This window comes from Acyrthosiphon pisum, chromosome A2, assembly GCF_005508785.2.
Source record: "Acyrthosiphon pisum isolate AL4f chromosome A2, pea_aphid_22Mar2018_4r6ur, whole genome shotgun sequence".
In the NCBI taxonomy this organism is placed as follows: domain Eukaryota; kingdom Metazoa; phylum Arthropoda; class Insecta; order Hemiptera; family Aphididae; genus Acyrthosiphon; species Acyrthosiphon pisum.
In genome coordinates this window covers 89252679-89276686 of record NC_042495.1, presented here as the reverse complement: position 1 = coordinate 89276686, position 24008 = coordinate 89252679, and the positions used below count along the sequence as shown (strand labels likewise).

Here is a 24008-nt window from a genome sequence, read left to right as displayed (position 1 = left end):
GTGACACGAGAATTTTATATATTAGATTTCAATAGTAAAATTGCGATCACGCGGCGTTTTAGATAGTCAATTTAGCTACATTACTGTCGAATTTTTCTTATGTCTCAAAATAATATTTTAATATCTTAAGAAAATATTAAACATATTTAAATAGTTTAATGATTAAAATCACATCACATTGGCAATTACTTAATCAATTTCGAGGCTACCAATAACTTATAGAACAAAAATTTGAATTTTTCATACTATACTTTATTTTATTCACAAAAAACTTCACTGCATGTCTGCAATGCGGTGAAGTGCATATCAAATTAAAAGTATCCCTGTTTAAGTTCGTAGGCATATTTATAGGGCGTATAGATATCCACTTAATGTATACAGCATGAATAGATGTTAGCAAGGTTAGCAAGGCAGGCCAAGGCAGATGTTATAAAAATAAACTAATAATTTATATTTTGAAAATGTTAGTATTACATATGATGTTTTCAAAAATGTTTGTAAGTAAAAATAATGTACGAATGTGTTGGAAACAACATAATGCAATGCGCACGAATGCAAAACGAATGCGCATTTATATAATGTTTTACAATCCTGGGTGGAAATCTATATTTAATTAAAATATTAATAATTAGTTTTAAATACTAACATAATATAGTTGCAACATGAATTACACACTTTGAGTAAATCGCATAATTAGTCAGTTTTAAAAACAATTATTTCGTTAAAGTATTTCAAAATACATCTTTATTTATGTTAAAACAATGGAAAATAATAAGTAACTTGTATATAAAAAAACATTGAAAATTTTTAATTTGTTATTATATTTATTTTTAATATTGAGAAATTATCAGAAGGAAAAATGTCATTGAGAAAAAATTTATTTTACATTTGCCCTATATTTTGCCATTAAGATGTCTATAAACATTATAATATTTGTTACAGGCACTAAAATCTAAAATACTCATTACGGACATAAGTAATCGTTATTTAGACAAGAATACAAAGGAAGAGGTATGAAAATGTGCTTCTATTCAAGATACGATTTTAAAAATCAAACAACTATATTTATACTTTCAGATACAATTGTTTCTTAATCAAATGTGCAGTTGTGCGATTGAATTTACTGCTTGTGATTTCTTCACTTTAAATAATCATCTAATCACATCTGTATGTTAAGTATAATATTATATCGTAAAACAAAATTAATAATTTATTCGTACTCCAGAAAAAAATACAGTATACTATTTTAATCAGTGATTAGAGCAACGTAGAGGGAAGGAATTTAAAGTTTCATTAAAAATACATTTCAGTGAGCCCATTCTAATTTTTAAGGCCATTAAATTATTAATTTTTTTCACTACACAGCCACACTGGTTGTTCAAATTTTACATAACCAAAATAGTAGAGTTCTTATATAAATTAAACATTTTTTTTTAGCCTCGGCAATATGGGACATTGGGTTTGTGTGGGGGTTACGGTTAGTATGATTGGATCTTGGAACTCGTGTTTTTATGTGGGGTAAGAATTCGTGACAAAGAACACGGGCATGGTCACCCATCCGGGAGCTTGCGACTCTGGACGATGATTGACCGCATTAGTGACTGGCTCCAAGTTATAAATCATAAATTTTACTATTCCTAAAACTCTATTACTAGGTATTAGGTATGATGTTTATATTATGTTTATTGTTTTAATTTTATTTTAAAAGACTTGTTATTAATGGTATTTATTTTATTTGTATTGTTCATAGGCAATTGCTGCTGCCACGACATATCTCGTAATATTATTACAATTCAACTAGGCAAACTATTTTTAAATTTAATTTAAATTTGTCAAACATTACAATAATACTTAATATAATCATTCAAAAAAATTCAATACATGTTTTTTAAAAATTAATATCTATGCATGTTCATACTTTTTTAATATCTTTGGTTTTAATAAACTAATACATTTTATTGATATATATATTATATTATACATCGTTAAACTTTTGTAGAAATATTATACCATTCATTGTACCTAATCATTAAATTTTATTTTAATATACCTTGATTGTTGGAAGACCAATCAATGGAGAGAACACATATTTTAATAAATTATGATACAATTACAAGTGGGAAATTAGTTTTTAAATTAGTCTTTATGCTTCAAAGTGAATGAAGTTGGGGATTAAAATATTTTACCTGGATTGGTAATTTAAATGGTGGGTTAAGTTATGAACTTTTACATTGTTTGTTCCAGACTACAACGAGGGTTACATGAATTTACTGGGACCGTTTGGCGTTTACAATAATTATGGGATACTTCGTAGTTTTTAACTTACATCACTTGACCATAATATAATATTACTATAATGAGTTACAGCAGTGTTACATTACTCTTAAATGAAAAAAAAATAAAAAAATTGTTTGATGATTACATTACTTGAAAAAAAACGCGTATACACATATGTCATTATTAGTTAAAACCTTGATTTCGATAAAGTTGAGGGTTACATTACTTGGCCTTTCCACCATCGATCTTATTTTATGTCATATTTAATACAACAGCAATACTTACAAGGAAATAAAATATAAGTCTTAAATTATTTTAAAAGTGTAAGTACTCCTTTGGTCGGTAAACAATAACTAATACAAGTACCTAGCAAACATAATAATATTCCTGTTGTAAACGAACACAACGATACCTTACAAAAACTAGTAATTAAAAACAGACAACTGTCCGTTCATTTATTCACAGTCCATTGTTGCGGTAATAACCGAATCACTTACAAAAAAGGCTTATGCGTACTTGTAAAAACATTTTTTTTTTTTGCTTTTTTTGAGGGATAATGTTCAATTTTTTTCACAATAAATTGCACCGCAACATCGGATTACTGATTTCTATATTCGTGATATTGTCGTGTGTTTATAATTACATAGAAGCTCCAAATGTGACGTGTATATTAAATGTTTGTAAAAACTCTACGATTACGATGATGGTGTCCATGTTTCCACGAGCTGTAGCCATCGCATGTATGATATCTAGAATCACGGTTATGTACAAAAACGTAAGTGTGATGGCTATGTACAAGAAGAAAATCAAGGAATACGAAGTCTACTATCCGATAACCGTTGACAAAGAAAATTCCCGACGTTTTTTGATTATCGTTATCGTGTTTCTGTATTCTATATTGATAGTACCGATTAACGTATACAGAATGTACTTGATTTATTATTATTATAAGAACATAAAAATAACAGTATACACGTTACTAATGTACATACAAAATGTGAGCATGTCTATGACGGAAATACAGTTTATGGTGTATTGTTTCGGACTGTATGCGAAATTTCAATCGATCAACGAAGAAATGTCCACGATAAAGTCGAAAACTATTTCGATAAATAGATACCCGTTTGTACTAAAATCCGAAGAACGCAAAAGCGTCGAAGTGTATCCATCAGTCCGCAGTATTGAACTACTTAAGATGAGACATCAATTTGTTTGCGAGTCAGTTAGTGATCTGAACGAAATATACAGCATTCAATTGGGAATGTCTATATCTGTTTTGTTTATAATGTTAATGTTCGATATCTACGAAGCCGTAACCTACGAATTGGACAAAACTAAATCGCTTCTTCTACTGTATGGATGGCTGACACAGTATATATTCAGATTTGTTGTAGTTATACTGATGTCTCATATAACGACGAAACAGGTAAATTGTTGATTTAGTGAAATACAATAAATTATAACGTTTGTCACTAATATCATAAAAAATATCTTTCAAATAGTCAGCGAACGGTAGAATAAGTAATTAGTAAAATTAAAAGTTTCTTTAAACGTTTAAAATTTGCCAAACATATTCTTATATAATAAAGATATTATAGGTAACATCATATAAATAATAGGTAACTATAATAAAAGTATCAAGTACGTTATTATCGTTTTGCCAATATGAATATGTATGAAATTAAACTGAATTATTAGGCATAAAGCATACATTTTTTCTGGTAGGATTAGCAGGATACTACATTACTACTTGTAGGTAGTATTGTACTCAGGGGCGTCATTTCAACTTTTTTAAAGGTAAGTTAGTAACTAGGAAGGCCAAAAAAATGTTCAATGGGCTAATATATCGCCCTAGCGAAGAAGGTCGTATCTCTGTTTTCAACATTTTTTTTTCTAGCTGTCATAACTATTTTTGTGTAGTTCCCACGAAGACTCGTGTGGAAGACCAGCAATTCTAAATTATATTATAAGTATATAAGTAGTGTATATAAAACAGATATTTAACCTAGATATTTAATATAAAACAAACATTATTATATTTAATTACACCTGTATTTGCTGATACTTGAGACCAACTAAAATAAAGAAGATTATTTTTTTGCCTGGTGCAGAAAAATAGTCAGGCCAAAGTTCAATGTTCATAAGCTTTAGATACCTATGCATATAAGCATACCCTGCAACGCCTTAAATTACGCCCCTGGACTTATTGCACTCGTGTAGAATGTTTTATTCAATACTTATATTTGAATACGTAATATTTTTACCTAATTTTAGGGGCACAGAACAAAATTGCTTATTACTGATATACATAATCGTAATTTAGATAGCAGAACAAAAGAAGAGGTAACAATGGTTTGTAATAATAAAAGACTTTTTTATTTGTAAAGTTTTTATTTTATTTTTTAGTTACGACTGTTTTTGAACCAAGTATGTAATCATTCAATGGAATTTACAACCTTTGACTTTTTGACCCTAAATACACATCTCATCACTTCTGTAAGTTTACCAATTTTAAATTATTTTATTTAAAGTGTTATTTAATGTTTTAACACGTTTTATTATTATTTTGTTTTATAGACTAAAAAATATTCCATTGTTTTAGTTTAATGTGATTATAAGGGCCAGTATTACAATCATCGGTATGCTTCGATTACGCTTAACCGGCTGATAACAGATCTTATTACCGGCCGAATTCGGAGTCGGTTAAATTTAACGGGAGATGGTAATACTGGCCCTAAGTCTCTCAACTTCAGTGATAAGTGTATTTTATTTGTAGTAGGTATCTAACGTCATATAAACTATAAATTATATCCATGTTAAAGCTTAATAATGATTAATGGAAATATAAAAATGTCAAGTAATATAATATTACCTAAGTCCTAATGAATATAATATATGTATAGATAGGTATACTCTACCTATATGTAACATTGAAACATAGACTAATTTAATGCGTCTAACTTCATTTAAGTTTCTAATAAAGGCATAATTTTCTTTTTCAGGCTATAGTGGCGGGTACAACTTATATCGTTATATTATTACAGTTTCGTTAAATAAAGAAATATGAAAATAATAAAAACTCTTTACATAATATTTAAGGTTATTTAAAAATAAGTATCTAGCTTATAGTATTTTTATAATATGTCATTACCAGAACGAAAACATTTTGAAAAAACTATTTAACATTTATATTTAAGAAAATATTGTTAACCTTTTAGGGTAGTAAATATTTATAATATGTACGTATACCTAAATGATGACATGCCACTTTTCAAAATAATTATAAGTAAACAAATGTCCATCACATATTTCTGTGCTATCCGTTCTGCAATTATATTTTATAAGACACACAACTTGTTGATCACAATGTTTTTTATAATTCTGGGTTATGTTGCGATATTTTCTCTAGTGTAATGTTTAAGTTCTATTTAAATAAATTATTATCCAGTCTAAATCTAGTATACTTTTTGGCTTTAGCAATGACCTGCGTAATGAATTTAAAAAATGCATCTGCCACCGTTTGTTCGTTGTCGGAATGTAAAAATCCAGTAAAGACAGAGGTATTAGCTATGTTCTCTCGATCTGTTGCCATCGCATGCTTCATATGCAGAATAACGATTATGTACAAAAGTAAGAGCGATTTTCCTAATTACGTGAAAAAAGTCGAAGACTATGAATTAAACTTTCCGGTAAAAATCTCCCAAAAAAGACACATTCGATTCATTGCTATGGCTATAATATCTTTGTACATCGTCATCATATTGCCCATAAATGTAATGAGAATTTATTTAATTTACACTAACATTGGGAAGATAAACACGATGATTTTTTATACAATGATGTACGTACACAATTGGAGCATTTGCTCCACAGAAATACATTTTATCGTACGTTGTGTCGGTCTGTACCAAAAATTCCAATCTATCAACGAAGAAATGTCTACGCTGAGATTAAAAACCATAGCCGGAAACAAATTCCCGGTCGTCGGACAAAGCGAAAGACACGATCACGATAACACATTACTTATCGGTTTGGAAACCCCCGGCGGCGGTTCGCCACTTTCGGTATCCTCCAACGAGCATCAACCAGCCGACCACGTTGAGCTACTCAGGATGAAGCATCAGTTTGTCCGAGGTACTGTCGTAGAACTCAACGATTTGTACGGTATACAGTTGGGATTGTCGATATGTCTATTGTTTATGATGACATTAGTCGACATTTACGGCGAAGTGTCCGTCGAGTCCAACGTAACCAAAACTCACGTTCTATTCTACGGATGGCTGCTACAATACTCGTTCAGATTTTGTGTGATCGTACTGACGTCGCACATTACCACAACACAGGTACACGTTATATAGCTTATATCTTATAGGTAATATAAAATAATAGTTGCTTGGCCTAACCAAGAGCTGCCGGTCGCGCGTGCAAAAACTGAGAAGAAACTGCAGTGGAACTTAAGGTGTCGTTTTTTATGTGACGCATTATCTGCATTGTTTTCGAAAATAGATAATTCGTCCACCTACTTTATGACATTATTTCTAATAATATATATACTATTGGCTTACTTTGATCGGAGTGTTTGTTTGATGACACATTCAGTAACTGCATTTATAATTCCATACTTATAGATATTTTTTCAACATCAGTAATACCGCCTATTTATATTTAAGATTTCATATTTTTTTAAATTTTACAATTCGATTTCAGACTATATAAAAGTAATATTCTGTACATTTCTCAAACTCCCACAACTGTTAAACATATAATGTATCCCCAATTGAGGACGACGGGACGTATAGGTCATTATTTTTTAAAGAATGGTTTTTACAAAAAATAGGTTTCTACCTATAAAAATTATTTTTTTATGAATAATGATTGACTCTCAAAAAAAATTTTTTTTTTATTTGCAATCATATTTTATGAATAAAAATTTTAGATTTTGGGTATAAAATACAACTTGCCACATTTTTTTCAACAATTCGGCTTCCACCTCCTAGTGAGAAAACTCTACCCTGGCATTCCTCAGAATTGTTATGATAATATTACGATTATGGGATAATTTATTTAATTTATAATTTATTTTGTATTTAATGAAATATGTTTGTTGTTTGGTTGAATTTTTTTACATTTTAGGCACACCAACCAAAAATGATAATAACTGATATAAATAACCGTTACGCAGATAACAGTACAAAAAAAGAGGTATGGTTAAATTTGTATTTCATATTACCTAAAATATTTTGATATTTTCTAACAATTGTTTTAATTTTTGTAGTTAGAACTATTCTTGTGTCAATTGTCTAGTCGTCCAGTAGAATTCACTATCTGTGATTTGTTCACACTGAACATTCGCCTCATCACTTCTGTAAGTCACAATATTAAAGATATCGGGGAATATTGGGCAAAGTGGGGACACTGTATTATCTATTTATTTAATGTAAAAAAATGATAATAATATTAGATTTATGGCTTCCTTGGTCGTCTGACATTGTGTGGTAGAAGTTTCGAATCAAACTATCGATTATTTTGTAATTAATCAATGAAAACTGGACATATATGCCGATTATAATTTACTTGATAATAGAATTGCATAATTTGTGATTTATATATTCAATTATTTTGCACTTTGTTATTAATTATTATTTTTTTTTTTTTAATTTAAAAGTTTATGTTGTTTGTTTTATGATCAGTGGCGTATATACGGCTTTCGGGTTCAAACCCCCCAAGGACCAAAAAAAAAAAAATTGTGATATTATTGAAGAATTTCTTACTATTAATCATCCGTGTATACACAAACATACATCATAATAATATGACTTTTTAGTATTGACTATTGAGTATACACTATACTTTACCAACAACGAAAAAAGATTTCATAACGAAATTATAGGTGCCGTTTATCAATCAAAATAGACATTTTATCGTACACAGTTTACATGAAACTTCTATGCAGATATTTAGTTCGGAATTTGTACGAATTTGTACGACCTTACGCGAAATTTTTCAAAAATCCCTTACAACCGAAAAAGGCATTTTCCTCATATGCTGTTTCCCCAGCCCCGCACCAAACAAAAATTACGGTTTCGCACGAAATATTTTATGTATAGGTAAAGGTGTTAGATTGAATAAGTATCTAATGCGAGCGAAGCGACCAAATTTTTTTTTGTTTGGGGGCCCCTACAAATATTTCCCTGTAACATAAATACTACCTATCCACCTCTGATTTTGCCGTTAGAAAATAAACTAATGTTGTAATTAATCTTAATAGGGAAGACTTAATGGTCTAGCTATGCTCTCGATCAACAAAAACGATTCAATTACTCCTGATGAAGTGCTGGTTAAACTATCTAATAAAAAAAGGATACTAGAATTTTTTTTATAAATAATTAATAATATAATTTATATAATATTCTGTACATACTATGTGCATATTAAATAGTATTTAACTGCCATGAGTTATGTAAATCTTTGTATTTGTTTTGTAATTTTGCCTATTAATATTTAAACATGTAATGTGTTTGATTGTTAGGAAAATGGGTAGTTTTAAAGAGAAAGACCCCCCTCCCCCCCAGAGCAAATTTGAATGTACGCCACTGTCTATGATTAAAGTTCTTTATTTATGTTTAGGTAGGTATCTAAATAAAATAAAATTACATTTAAGTGTATAAACGTTTTTAAAAAATAATTTGTTGTCTTTATAAAATTAAGTAAAATATATGGAATTTTTTCGTATGTCCCCATTTTGCCCCATACATGGGTCAATATGGGGTAAACTGTACTTTTTTTTTACATCATTTTAAACTTAAATAAAAAAAATCAACTTTTCATAAAAATGTATTACCAATTACCACAACCTACAGATTGTGTGAACAAAGTTTGAAAGGAAAAAATTGATTTTTAAGTGAATTACTGGTCTTCAGACATTAGCGTCCTTACTTTGCCACATGTTCCCCTCCTTGAAATTGTTTATATTTATACGTTTAATGTTTAATGTATTCTTTTGTAAAGAATAATATAGGATTCAATAAATATACTCTTAAGTTGAAAGATTAACATTTTATATTATAAGTATCTATCTAACAGAAAAATAATATCAAAATAACAAAATAAAGTTACCTTATGAGTTTTCACAACAAACATGGTGCATCGTATAGAGAATTTGGTACCTATAACAATACTGTACATATTTTCATATTTTCATCTCATTTAAAATTTATATCTTCATTTTATCTAAAAAAATTGCTGTACTCTGCTACTTTTTAATTTAATGGATCGAAAATACATTCTTGATCATATGCGCAATTTCAGTTTTTAACTTGGAGGGGCTTAACATATTTAAATGAAACAGGCCTGTGGGGGCAGCACCCCCACACCCTCAATTCAAATACTATAATCATATTTTTCTCACCCACTTTCCTAAATTTAATATATTATAATACATTTATTAATAAAACTAAAAATATTTATTTTAAAACAAATAACAAAATTTAGGTGTTTATAATATGTTATAATAATCTAACATCATGTTAGTGCACTGGCTCATTTCCATATTCCGTGTTTAAATTTTAGAAAAGAATGTCTTCAAACAACGTTTACATACTATATTAGGTAGGTAGATTAGATAATTAATGAAGGATTTAATATTTCAATTTAAACACACATTTTTGGATGGGCTAATTTTAATTACCTATGTTCTTGATCTTGAATAAATTATATTGTAATGTTTTAATTTATTTTTTAACACCTACCTTTTTAATCTTAAAAACATACTTAATTATGTATCCATTGCTGTTGATATTTTCCATCAAATTAAAATAACATGTATAATAGTATAAAAAAAAAGTCTGAGGCACTCGAATCACTTGATCGACGACTGCCACGGTAAAGCTATTGCATAGCAAATTTTTTGCTATGTATTATGTAATTATAACTATTTATTTTTGTATGATATTATTTCAAGTTACACTTTTTGAGCGCGACGACCGAAAAGAAAATGACAATATGAGTTTTTTTGTTGATTATGGTAGATGATCAATATTTTATTTGAGACTTTTTTTGCTTAGCAACTGGTTAGACTGTAAATAGAAAAATAATTATAACATCTTACGGTCAAGCTTTTTCGTTCTGAATTTTTTTTTTCAGTCTCCGCGCCAGGCCCGCGATAAAAGCTATGCAATAGCTTACAAATGTAAATATGTACAGATTTATTATATAGTTGTTGTCAATGTTTTAATTGCTTAATTTTTATACGTACATGTATCATATAAATATTTTTATTAATAATAACTAATTCATTGTTTACTCTTTGGTGAATTGTGTTTTTAGGTTTTTATAGAAATATAGAACATTAAAATACTTATATCTCGTAGGTATTAAAATAAAATATAAACATTAATATTGATAAATTTGTTACATATAATATTATGTATTTAATAGTTATTAATTATATTTGTATATAATATTCAATATTTTATTAAAATAACACTGTTCGATGAATGTCGTAAGATAATGCTTACACGTAGATTGATTGGTCGATAAAATAATAAGATATTTTAATTATATTTGTAAAGCCGGGTTTACATTTCACTGCTGCTACATCATATGTCACGTAGTTATGTCAAAAAGTTGAGCTTGACACAACTCTGAGAGTATCCTGGTAGATTATGGTTAGTGAATGATACCATGGTCCCCACGGCCAATCAGGATACGATGAAAGCCACACAACACGACAATAACGACGTAATTGTGAACCCGGCTTTATAATTACTATTTCAACATAATATTATTTCATTGTCATATAAACATGGAAACCCACCAAATATGGCAACAAATTGCTCCAAGAGTGTATTTTTTCTAACTTTTTTTAATTGCAGAGACCGTTTATAATGGCACTAGTTGTAGTGACATATCGAGTGTAATAACCTATAGGACTCAATTGTGCACACAAATGTTTAATGCCTTTTAAAATGACCCAAACCTAGATATCGTTTACGTTCATAAACTATGGCAAAAATCTAACAAAACTAAAAAAAAATATATATCTACGTGTTTAAATGCTTTATGTCTTTGTAAGATTATTTTCCCTCTCAATTTCATTTTTTTTGTTAGTTTAATTTATTACTTATTTAAATTAATTTTAATTATTACGACATAGCAAATTTTCGTTCACTAGTTTCAATAGTGATGTTAGTTTTGATATTAGAGTGATTTGACCTATCATTAATTTTCTAAATAATAACATTATCTGTGCTTAAGCGTTGGCTTTTATTCGATATTTTAATTTTCAAGCGAGATATGACCATTTAAAATTTTTGATAGGTACTTAACATACCCATATCTTGCTTGAAAATAAAAATTTTGAAAAATCGGCAACGCTTAAGCACAGATAATGTTCTTACCTAAAAGTTTTAAAATAGGTCAATTCACTCTAGTATCAAAACTAACAGCACACTATTGAAACTTGTGAACGACAATTTGCCATGTCGTGCGTGTGTAAGACGGAGACAACAAATGTATGGGTAGCGTCCTCTTAATGGATCGTAATCTAAGAAAATATTTTATTCAATAAATGCTTTTACAATTATTGAATTTAAACTAATTTAGAAATAATTAATACCATTATATAAAAATAAATTACTTATGATATTGTAAGCCAGGAAGTAAATAATGAAAGTTCTTTCAAAATAATCTATAGCCTATAGGTACCTACCTATTAAATATTGAAAAGTATTTTCTGCTTATAATTTACTTTTTCAAGTATAGTTCACTTATAATATGACGAAAAATGTACATATAAAATAAGTACTTATGAATAAACAAGCGTATAAGCTTCTACATTTTAATATTTTTTTTGCAACACCTTCACCAAGCATGTTTAAATATTACTTGATAGGATCTTGTATTCAAATACTTAGATTTTTGTATTATTTAAAAGTGTCATGTGACAATACCAATTCCTATTTTCAAATGAAAATCACAAGACATTTTTTTTATTAGTTATGTCATTTGAAATAAAAGTTTGTTCCACCACCGAATACTCTTTAAATGGTATAAATAATCTAAGTACCTATTTGAAAAAAAAATAGATTTTTTTATGCAGCCATTAAAGATAGTAGGCTAGATATACGTAGTATACCAAAAAATTCCAAACCTCAGAATTATTATTAAAAAAAAATATGGGGGTGAGTATGTTAGTATATGTACATTCTATTGTTTAAGAACGATCTTTGATTAATAGTAAGGGAAATTTGAACACAATAAATATGAAATATGCAACTCTAAATGTGTAATACAATTTTCTGTACTCGTTTGATAAATACACTGTTTTTATACAATTGACATTAATACTTGATTACAGATTTTGACAAAAATATAAATTAAAATCAAACTAACTTATTATAAATGTTGATAGATTTAAAACGAACCAAAATAAAAATAATTATATTTTGTAATTAATGGATTGTAATCTAAGAAATTATTTTATTCAATAAATTCATCTACAAATATAAACTAATTTAAAAATAATTAATACTATAATATATAAATAAATTACTTATTATGATATTTTTTATAACAATATTGTAATCCAGGAAGTAAATAATGAAAGTTCTTTTCAAAGTAAACAATAGGTACTTATTAAATATTGAAAAGTATTCTGCTTATAATTTACTTTTCCAAGTATAGTTCACTTATAATATGACGTACAGTGTACATATATAATGAGTACCTACCTATGAATAAACAATAGTGTATAAGTTTCTACATTTTAATATATTCTTTGCAACACTTACAGCTTTATTACACACAATTCCTTGCTCGTGTAATTGTTTGCATGTTTGTGTTTCGTAATTTAACAATGTTTAAGTTCTGCTCGAGTAAACTGCGATCCTATCTAGAAATAATGTTTTCTATAACTTTGGCTATGACATGTGTGTACAACTGTATACATTCGTCTACATATGTATGTACATTGGTCACTTGCAACGGGGATTTGATAACATCTGTAAACTCTATGTTTCCTCGAATAATTGCCATCGCGTGTTTTGTCTCTACAATTTCGAATATGATCAAAAATGTAATAGATTTTCCCAAGTATAATCATAAGATCAAAGAATATGAACTATATTTTCCGACAAATGTTTCACAAAAATCAACTCGGAACACTTTTATTATATTTATTGGATTCGCATATATCAGTATCATACTGCCATTAAATATAGTAAGGCTTTATTTAATTCATTATAACAAGCACCGAATTGAGATCTTATTTTTTTTTACAACGATGTACGTACAAAATTGGAGCATTTGCCTGATAGAAATTGGTTTTATTTCTCGTTGTTTTGGGTTGTATCAGAAATTTCAAATTATCAACGAAGATTTGATCGTGTTGAAGACAGATACTATATCTAAAAACAAATATCCGGTCGTGTTGCGAAATGAAGTGCAAAGCGACATTATTAATAATCCACGATTTCATACCTTAGCCAACAGCATCGAATTACTTCGAATGAAGCATCAATTCGTCAGAGGTGCTCTACGAGACCTTAATAAGCTGTACGGCACTCAACTAGGGTTGTCTTTAGTTTTCTTATTCATTTTGGTTTTATTCGATATCCACGGGGAAGTAATCACTGAGGGTGCCAAGACGAGATCTAAAATATTTATTTACGGATGGATACTGCAATACACGTTCAGAGGTTTTTCAATAATTATCATATCACATTTCACCACTAAACAAGTATGATCCTACAGTATTATTTGATTGTCATTTGTTATGAATTATGATGTTAATATATTACACCGTAAATCGATAATATTGAGAGATTAGTTTAATAGTTTCTATATAGTCTATATAATTTATGGTTCGAATAAATTTTCTACTAATAGATATGTATGTTAGTATATTATTTATATATTTACTACAACAATTATTTTTTAATCTATCCGGAATACCAGCTATTTCTAAAGAAGTGATATACGTGTAAATAGTAAAAACAGATTGTTTCATATATTAGCACTTTAACAGACTCTTATAGGAGGTATAATTTCACTGTCATAGTAGATAGTAGGTATATCTCTACAATAGGTGTACATAGAGATGTACACTATAGAAATGTAAGCTTTAACATTTTAAATTAAAATTTTTTTATTGAAATTTGTTGAAAATTTTGTAAATTTTAGTTTTAATGTATTTTTCTTAACTTTGCTAATTTAAGAGGTATTATGAAGTAAAAATACAACATTTTTAATAACAGATAAAAATACACATTTATTACCAAGATAAATATTACATATTGATAAAGGTATATATTATTATATTATATACATATATATTTAACGATTTGTATATTTTAGATTGAATAATACTAAAATAATATTGAAATTGCTAGGTGTATTATAACACTAGCTGATCTCATGCACTTCGTTGCCCGTTAAATGTACCAACTCTATTTGACTCAAACTTTTTTCAATTCGTTATTTAATATTCGATGTATGGTGTTCAAAATGTATCTTAATTTTTCCGTTTCCCGGAATAAAAATTCTGATTCACAGCAATTTATTATCAGGTTGTCACTCTACCTATAGTAGATCGCGGACTCCGTGCTCTTTGTAGGTAGGTGTATGATTTAACTCTAAAGTATGAAAGTTATACCACGTTTGTCGTATTTTACCTATGGTGGATTAATATAATCAATTAATACAAAATATAATATAACTACTAATCACGAACGGTGATTATAATCATAGTTCGTGCTACTTATATCAGATGAATAAAAAAAAACCAAATTTAACCATTCCTAAATTAGTCTGTCTTCTTCCCAGAGGTTTAATCTACACACAAACATTAATTTATATAATGTAATATAATATACACAGCAAAACTTTGTAAGTTGAAATTTTCATTTTTTTGTGTATTGGATGCACTGTTTTTTTGTGCACATTTTGATATCGTATTATAATATTATTTCCCTCTAATTTCATAAGATATCGTACAAAAAGAAAGCTCGTATCCTATAATATTATCAATGTAAAGACGTCACAATATTTTGCTGTTCCTGATAAAAATGACTTGCGAGGTTTTGCTGTGTAGCCATCGATATAATATATACAGAGTGTAACAGATAGAACTGACTTTTGGAATAACTTTTGTTCTATTCAATATTTTAAAACTTTTTTTTTTATATGTATAGCCACTTGCGCTGTGTAATATTTTGTAATACCAAAAATAAAAAAAATTAAATTTGTTTTAAATTTTTTTGAATAAATTCAAAATAGTCAATTTGTGAATCTGATTATAAGAATGATTTGGATGGTAAAATATTTATCTGAAGCAAGTAGTTTATTTTTTAGAATTTTTTTAACATCAATAATTTTTCGATTAAATTAATCTGGAACGCAATAACTTTTTAAAAATAGTTTTTTTGGAAATTTTCTAATGGGTATATTTCTTTAACTATTTACTAATCATATAATTTTAACAATTTTTGTCAAATGTTTAAGTAGCATAATTTTTTTTTTTTTGGTCAAGTCTTTCTGTTACACTTTGTATATATTGACAAAAAATAATAATACAAATCAACAAACATGCCCGATTAACCAATAGCAACCAATATATAATACACCGTTACGCCACTGTTGTATTTTTTAAATCCAGATTTTCTACTTTTCCGGTGGGTTTTCCTAAAATTTTCTTTCGCAAAAACCTTCTCCTGGTAGTTACGATCATCTTAAAAACAATTTGATAATTCATAACAGATAAACATAATGGGTCATATTCGTGTATCGTACATTGCACAATAGTATCCTAACCTAGTAACCTAACCTTCACGCTGCTGACGATAAAACACACACAAAAGACAAAAGGTCAGGTTACAGGTAGCTGGAAACCTACTATCGCGGTCGGTCACGGGAATATCCGAAATACACAATGCAAATTTAAATTTAATATTAAAAAAATAATTCCGTACATTTCCATACTCACTCACCTTTTAAAACTTCTCTGGACTTCCACAAATAATTTAAGACCAAAATGAGCTAAATCGGTCCAACCGTTCTCGAGTTTTAGCGAGACTAAATAACAGCATTAGATTTTTTTATATATAGATTGAAAGGTTTATTTGATATGAAATTAATATGATAAATTATAAAATTTCAAAATTTTCAACTTTTTAAATAAACATTTTTTTGCCTAGTGAGGCATACATCTCTATATATCAGCGAGTTACACCCTCCCCCGGGGCAGCACCCATAATTGGTTATTGGTTAATACATTTTTTGATTTCCAAATAATTTATATTAATATGGAGGCCACATAGTTTATAATTTATCAATCGTACTGTTTTTTTACAAATTTTTGATAATTGTCGGTCATCAGAAGTGAGATATAATTCATTATAATAATATTAACTCATTAGACTTATTTTTGTTTCACAAATGTAACATACATATTTTCTTTTTGTATAAGAATGCTTATTTTTAAACATTTATGACCAAGCCTGGATTAAAGAAGGAGGCAACGGAGACACGATCCCAGGGCCCATTGATTTTGGGGGCCCATTTTATCCCAAAAATATATTTTTTGAACGTGTCCAATACAGTTTTAAAAAAAAAGTTATTTAAATAGGTAGGTATAGTAGGTAAATTATTATTAATAATTGTAAAATAGAATTGTTCTCAATTGTACATCACGAAAAGTTACTATAAATAATGAGATATGTTTGCCAACAATTTTGTTTGTTCATTTTTTTTTTGAACATATCAGATTAGCGATTCAACTATTTAAGTATATAAAAAGGTAGTTATAATAAAACATTATTTAGCTTTGCTTGTAGACATTTTTTTTTTTTTTATAAAGGTAGACAAACTTATGAGGAACCTTGTATTCCATTTTCAAATCTTAGATTTAAAAAGAAAAATTTTTATGAATTCTCAACTCAAAATAATTTGCTAATTTTCGTGATTTTTCCGTATTTTGTCAAGATTTGAACTCTAAATGATAATAAAAAAAAACTGTGACTAAGGATTTTTAATATTTTTTTAAATGTCATTGTCACAATGTTGTAAAAGCCTTGTATTAAATTTTTTAGCTTTTTTACCCAACAAATAATGTTTTATTGGCATTCATAGAAAAAAAGACTAATACAATTGGAAACTGAAAATGTTCCTTTAAACATTTCAAAGCAATCAAATTATTTTGAAAATTTTATCGTGTACAGAAAATGCAAATATAAACAACCAGTAAAAATTGCATGTATTGATGTATATACGTTCATTTGTCTTCGAGTTACACCAAAAACCAAAATCGATCTTGTCGAACACCGATTTTGCGTAAAAAATTCCGTTATTCTCGGCGCTTTTGAATACTATTGAGAAATTTGACCTCCCGAATACACCAACTAGATTTACTTTCCCATCGAACAAGATACTGTTGAAAAAAATCGAAGAAGTTTTACTACCCCAAACCGTGATTACAGACACAAAAATTTAAAAATTTAAAAAAAATACTGAAAATGTCCGTAAACAGCTCATGACGAGTCTAAATATTTTCAAAATGTTATGCAATATAGCAAATGAAAATATTAACATTAAGTGAAATTTTTATGTATCTACAGTTCTTCGTTTTTGAATTGCAACAAAATAAGAAAATCGCTACATTAGAAATCGAGTGAAAATCCAATATTGTAAAATTATATTTACATTTAAAATTTATTTTGACTTTCTTGTACACATTTATTTTTTGATAAAGCTAGACAAATTTATGAGGAACCTTGCATTGCATTTTCAAACCTTAGATTATAATAATAATAATAATCAACTATCAAATAATTTATTTATCGAAATCTGACAAGCCTATCATTTGTTATTCTACACTTTTAACTAATTCAAATCTGTTAAATATTTAGAGTTAAGATAAATTTTAAAAATAGGTATTTTCTCTTGAAATTAGACAATATTGCACAAACACCACATCCGAAATAACTTAGAAACTATTATTATTTGACTGACTGCTGAGTATTGATAATAAGGCGCTTAGTCTATACATCAATGGTATTGTACTTTAAGTATATAAATATACACGATAATTCACCAAGCATATTTAAATGTTACTTGATAGGATCCTGTATTCAAATACTTAGATTTTTGTATCATTTAAAAGTGTTATGTGACAATACCAATTCCTATTTTCAAATGAAAATCACAAGACATTTTTTTTATTAGTTATGTCATTTGAAATAAAAGTTTGTTCCACCACCGGATACTCTTTAAATGGTATAAAAAATCTAAGTATTTGAAAAAAATTAGATTTTTTTATGCAACCATTAAAGATAGTAGATTAGATATACGTAGTATACTAAAAAATTCAAAACCTTAGAATTATTATTAAATAACAATACAATTAATGTACTATATTATTATTTATTTTATTATTTTTATAATATTTTCAACGATCCGCCATTACAGTTACTATAAATGTTGCTATTTTAAATTTTCATTTTTAGGCTTACAATACAAAAATGCTTTTAGCTGATATAAATAATCGATATTTAGATAAAACCACAAAGGAAGAGGTAAAATTAATATTTTTCTTTTAAACTACAACAATTATTGAATATTATCTAATTATATTACAAATGTTATACTTTTTTAGTTATACTTATTTTTTGATCAAATATATCAAGGTTCATTGGAATTTACTTCGTGCAATTTTTTCACATTACACCCTCATCTTATAACTACTGTAAGTGTTAAATTATTAATAGTAGTGGTTAAATTATCTAATTTATTATAATTAATTTGTTGCCATTTATTGTTATGAACTTATTTAATAATAATATATATACAACATATATTATTAATTCCATACTAATATCATACTATTGTCATTCTTAAATAATTAAATTAAAATATTAAAATAGATAAAAAAAAATATGTATTTGATATGAAATATATTTCATAAGGATCCATGAAATTTTGGCGTTATTGTCCCGGCGTAAACAAATTTACTAGGTACTTATTATAATATATACTAAATCAGGTATATCAGAATATTATGTATATTTAATTATTCAAACTATGCTATAGGCCTGTAAGTAGAAATTCTTATAAACTGTGAAAAATATTTAGGTAATAATAACGATGTATAAAATGTACTCTTATAATGAATAATAAAAAAAAAAACAAAAAAGAACAACCCCAGCCAAAAATGTATAGAACCAGAAATTATAAAAAAGCGTACAACAGAAACCATCATAAAATAATCAAAATCAAAATATACGTAATATACCATTAAAATGATTATTAAAGAATGTCTTTCTTCATTTTCGGAAGCTGCTAAGCAGTGTGTGTAATTTACTTTAACAATGTACAGTATATTTAATGATATAATAATACTATAATACTAAACCTAAAATCTACCTATATTATTAAAAAAAATAAAACGTGAAGTAGAAACACGAAATATATTTATTTAATTTGTGCATGAGTAGACAAATTAAAAAATTATACCTATTGTTTTTTTATGTTTTGTTTAGCTTTGGCTACGGGAACAACATGTCTTGTCATATTATTACGGAATCAATTAAACAAAATAAATTGAAAATAATCCAACATCAGTTACTTTGTATCTACAAACAATATCTAGCAGTAAGCCGATGGAAATGCAAAGAACTAATACAAATACTAAATACAATATTTCAACATAAAATTGTTTTATATACTATTTATTTAAAATTGATCCAATGTACTGTATTAACATTTACTACATTCGAGTAAAATCATTACAAACGATATTCAATAAAGTTCATTATTGTATAACTATTAACTGCAATCCGTGAATAGCTTTTAAACCCTGTACAATTAATTATTCATATTGAAACATTTATGGTTGGTTGCATTTTATTTTTAGTGGTATTTTATAAACTATAAGAGTAAAAATTAACATCTGAATTATGATGGACATAAATTAATGAGTCATCGGTATAGGTTACCGTGTAAGAATAGGTACTTCGGTTTAGGGGTATCAGGTCAAATACTGAGTATAAAATGAAACTATCTTTTTCCCAGGGTAATCATAATTCGCACGACATTGTCTAAATATAACGTAGGTACACTTCAAAAATTATTTTTAAAAAAAATATTATTATTATTGTTATTAATATTATGTAATTATTATTGTTGTAATAGGGGTACGTTTATTGTGTATATTTTTTATCAAAGTTTTTTTAATTAATAATATATTAACAAACAACGCGCAGGTTAAAAAACAAAATGTAATTACTATAATATTGTAATACCTATATTGTACTGTGTAAAGACTAAAGAGTAAACAATATTGTTGTTTATGTTTTATTTTACCTTGGTGTCTATAATAATCATTCATATTTTAGGCCATTAGTGTGACTTTTACTTTTAAATAAAAAATAATACAAGTATACAAGAGTAGTTAAACATAGATGGTCAGCTGGTAGTCTACGATGTTTCGTATACTTCCTAAATGGCCAATTTTGTTTTGGAAATTTTTTAGTGTAATATATATCGATTTCCGTTACAATAAATGGCAAAACGTTTTTTCTGCCTTTTTAATCATTTCATCTGTTTACAATTTCTACATGACACCTGCTGTTGTATGTGCGCTGGACGACAGATGCGATGGTTCTCTATCCACTGTAATAAAGGGACTGTTCATAAGGGTGGTGTCCAGTACTTGTGTGATATCAAGACTAGTTATATTTTTTAAAGGTAATGATCTGTTAATACAGTACAAGAAAAATATAGAAAAATTTCACCTATTCAAACCGATGACACGATTTGAAACGGTAGTGTTGAAAAAAGTATCAACTCGAATCGTGATATTATGTTTACTACTAACTGTACCGGTAAATTCTTTTAGACTGTGGAAGATGTCTTACAGATCGGATTTTACAATAGTGATTTTTGTTTGTATGTACGTTCAGAACATAAGTATGTATTGCGTGGAAACTCATTTTACCGTCTTGTGTTACATCCTCTACCAAAAGTTCGTCGGCATCAACAAAGATTTGATGGCGCTTAAAATCGACACGGTCGTGCGAAACAAATACCCGTTCATGTTGAGGGCGAGAGAAAAATGCGGAAAAACCATTAACACCATCGATTACAACAGAGATATTCTGCAGACGCTGGCCGCCGGCCACTCGATGGCCAATTTCATCGAGCAAATAAAAATCAAACACAGGTTGGCCCGCGAAGCAGTGAACAACCTTAACGATCTATTTGGCATCCAATTGGGACTGTCCATGTGCTCGCTGTGTCTGTTCTCCATGTTCGACTTGTACTATCATATTCGTGGAATAATGAATCCATCTAAGTCTAATATACTAATATACGGCTGGATTTTGCAGTACAGCGTTCGGTTTGGATCCATTACAGTTCTAGCGCACCTAACATCGAAACAGGTGAATTAAAAATTGTATTATCATGGAAGGCTTATGAGTGATAAGACATCGTGGGTTTTTTCAGATCATTATCACAACACGACAGTGCACTCTACATAATATTTTATATTTACAGAAATTTCTTAAAAATTCTATTGTTTTCCGTGTGGTAATATATTTGTATCATCTAATGGTCATATTTTCTATTGGAATAAAATATTTTTTATTTGGAAATGGTATTTCTAGACCTAAGATATACTAACATTGTGTTTGTAATTTATGTAGGTAGTAGCTAGTATTATACTATTATAAGTACGTCATACACATTAGGAAATTACATCAGCATAAAGTGTAGGTACTCGTTCATTTATTATACTCCTCTTAAAGTTGAATCCTCAATGTCATGACATTGAAATTTTTCATTCCGATTAGTGCCAACTATCATAAAGTTAATTTCATCTACCACACAAATATCATTGTCGTTTTGAAAATAATATAATATACTAGCTGATCCCGTGCACTTCGTTACCCGTTAAATGTACAAACTGTATATGACTCAAATGCGTTAATTGTTCAATGAGTCATTTACAATTCGGTGTATGATGTTCTAGATTTATCTTAACTTTTCTGTTGCCCGGAATTAAAATTCTGATTCGCAACAGTATATAAACAAGTAAGGAATCTGAAAATGAATTAACTCTAAAGTATCAAAGTTATACCAAGTTTGTCGTTTTAACTTAATTCCACCTACAGTGGATTAATATAATCAATTAGACATTAATACAAAATCCTAACCTAATCTAACCGTACTAAAATCCGATGAATAAAACAAAACCAAATTTAACCCTTTTTAAATTAGCCTATCTTCTTCCCAGAGGTATAATCTATTCACAGACATTAATTTATATAATACAATATATATATTGACAAAAATAATAATACAAATCAACAAACATTTTGATGTTTAACCAATAGCAACCAATATATTATAATATACACTATTATTTTTTTTTCTGGACAACCCTTATCATTTAGGGGTATGAAAAATAGATAGTAGCCGATTCTCAGACCTACTGAATATGCATATAACATTTCATAAAAATCGATCAAGCCGTTTCGGAGGAGTATGGTAACTAACATTGTGACACGAGAATTTTATATATTAGATTTCAATAGTAAAATTGCGATCACGCGGCGTTTTAGATAGTCAATTTAGCTACATTACTGTCGAATTTTTCTTATGTCTCAAAATAATATTTTAATATCTTAAGAAAATATTAAACATATTTAAATAGTTTAATGATTAAAATCACATCACATTGGCAATTACTTAATCAATTTCGAGGCTACCAATAACTTATAGAACAAAAATTTGAATTTTTCTTACTATACTTTATTTTATTCACAAAAAACTTCACTGCATGTCTGCAATGCGGTGAAGTGCATATCAAATTAAAAGTATCCCTGTTTAAGTTCGTAGGCATATTTATAGGGCGTATAGATATCCACTTAGTGTATACAGCATGAATAGATGTTAGCAAGGTTAGCAAGGCAGGCCAAGGCAGATGTTATAAAAATAAACTAATAATTTATATTTTGAAAATGTTAGTATTACATATGATGTTTTCAAAAATGTTTGTAAGTAAAAATAATGTACGAATGTGTTGGAAACAACATAATGCAATGCGCACGAATGCAAAACGCATGCGCATTTATATAATGTTTTACAATCCTGGGTGGAAATCTATATTTAATTTAAATACTAACATAATATAGTTGCAACATGAATTACACACTTTGAGTAAATCGCATAATTAGTCAGTTTTAAAAACAATTATTTCGTTAAAGTATTTCAAAATACATCTTTATTTATGTTAAAACAATGGAAAATAATAAGTAACTTGTATATAAAAAAACATTGAAAATTTTTAATTTGTTATTATATTTATTTTTAATATTGAGAAATTATCAGAAGGAAAAATGTCATTGAGAAAAAATTTATTTTACATTTGCCCTATATTTTGCCATTAAGATGTCTATAAACATTATAATATTTGTTACAGGCACTAAAATCTAAAATACTCATTACGGACATAAGTAATCGTTATTTAGACAAGAATACAAAGGAAGAGGTATGAAAATGTGCTTCTATTCAAGATACGATTTTAAAAATCAAACAACTATATTTATACTTTCAGATACAATTGTTTCTTAATCAAATGTGCAGTTGTGCGATTGAATTTACTGCTTGTGATTTCTTCACTTTAAATATCATCTAATCACATCTGTATGTTAAGTATATATTATATCGTAAACAAA

At 27.9% G+C, this 24008-nt stretch overlaps 2 protein-coding genes across 2 annotated transcripts in view; both read left to right on the top strand.

Annotated features, from left to right (window-relative positions):
* LOC103309266 overlaps positions 1-1863 on the top strand; it is a 3275-nt gene extending 1412 nt beyond the window's left edge. The window contains exons 2-4 of the mRNA XM_029490011.1: positions 943-1011; positions 1078-1167; positions 1751-1863. Of these exons, the coding sequence (XP_029345871.1) occupies positions 943-1011; positions 1078-1167; positions 1751-1801 (210 nt within the window). The 3' untranslated portion in view covers positions 1802-1863. The remainder of the gene's footprint in view (positions 1-942; positions 1012-1077; positions 1168-1750) is intronic.
* Positions 1864-5524: 3661 nt separating this feature from the next.
* The window catches only part of LOC100574450, a 20352-nt gene continuing 1868 nt past the window's right edge, over positions 5525-24008 (top strand). Inside the window, exons 1-5 of the mRNA XM_016803879.2 lie at positions 5525-6620; positions 7411-7479; positions 7553-7642; positions 18777-18845; positions 18926-19015. Coding sequence (XP_016659368.1) covers positions 5691-6620; positions 7411-7479; positions 7553-7642; positions 18777-18845; positions 18926-19015 — 1248 coding nt within the window. The 5' untranslated portion in view covers positions 5525-5690. The remainder of the gene's footprint in view (positions 6621-7410; positions 7480-7552; positions 7643-18776; positions 18846-18925; positions 19016-24008) is intronic.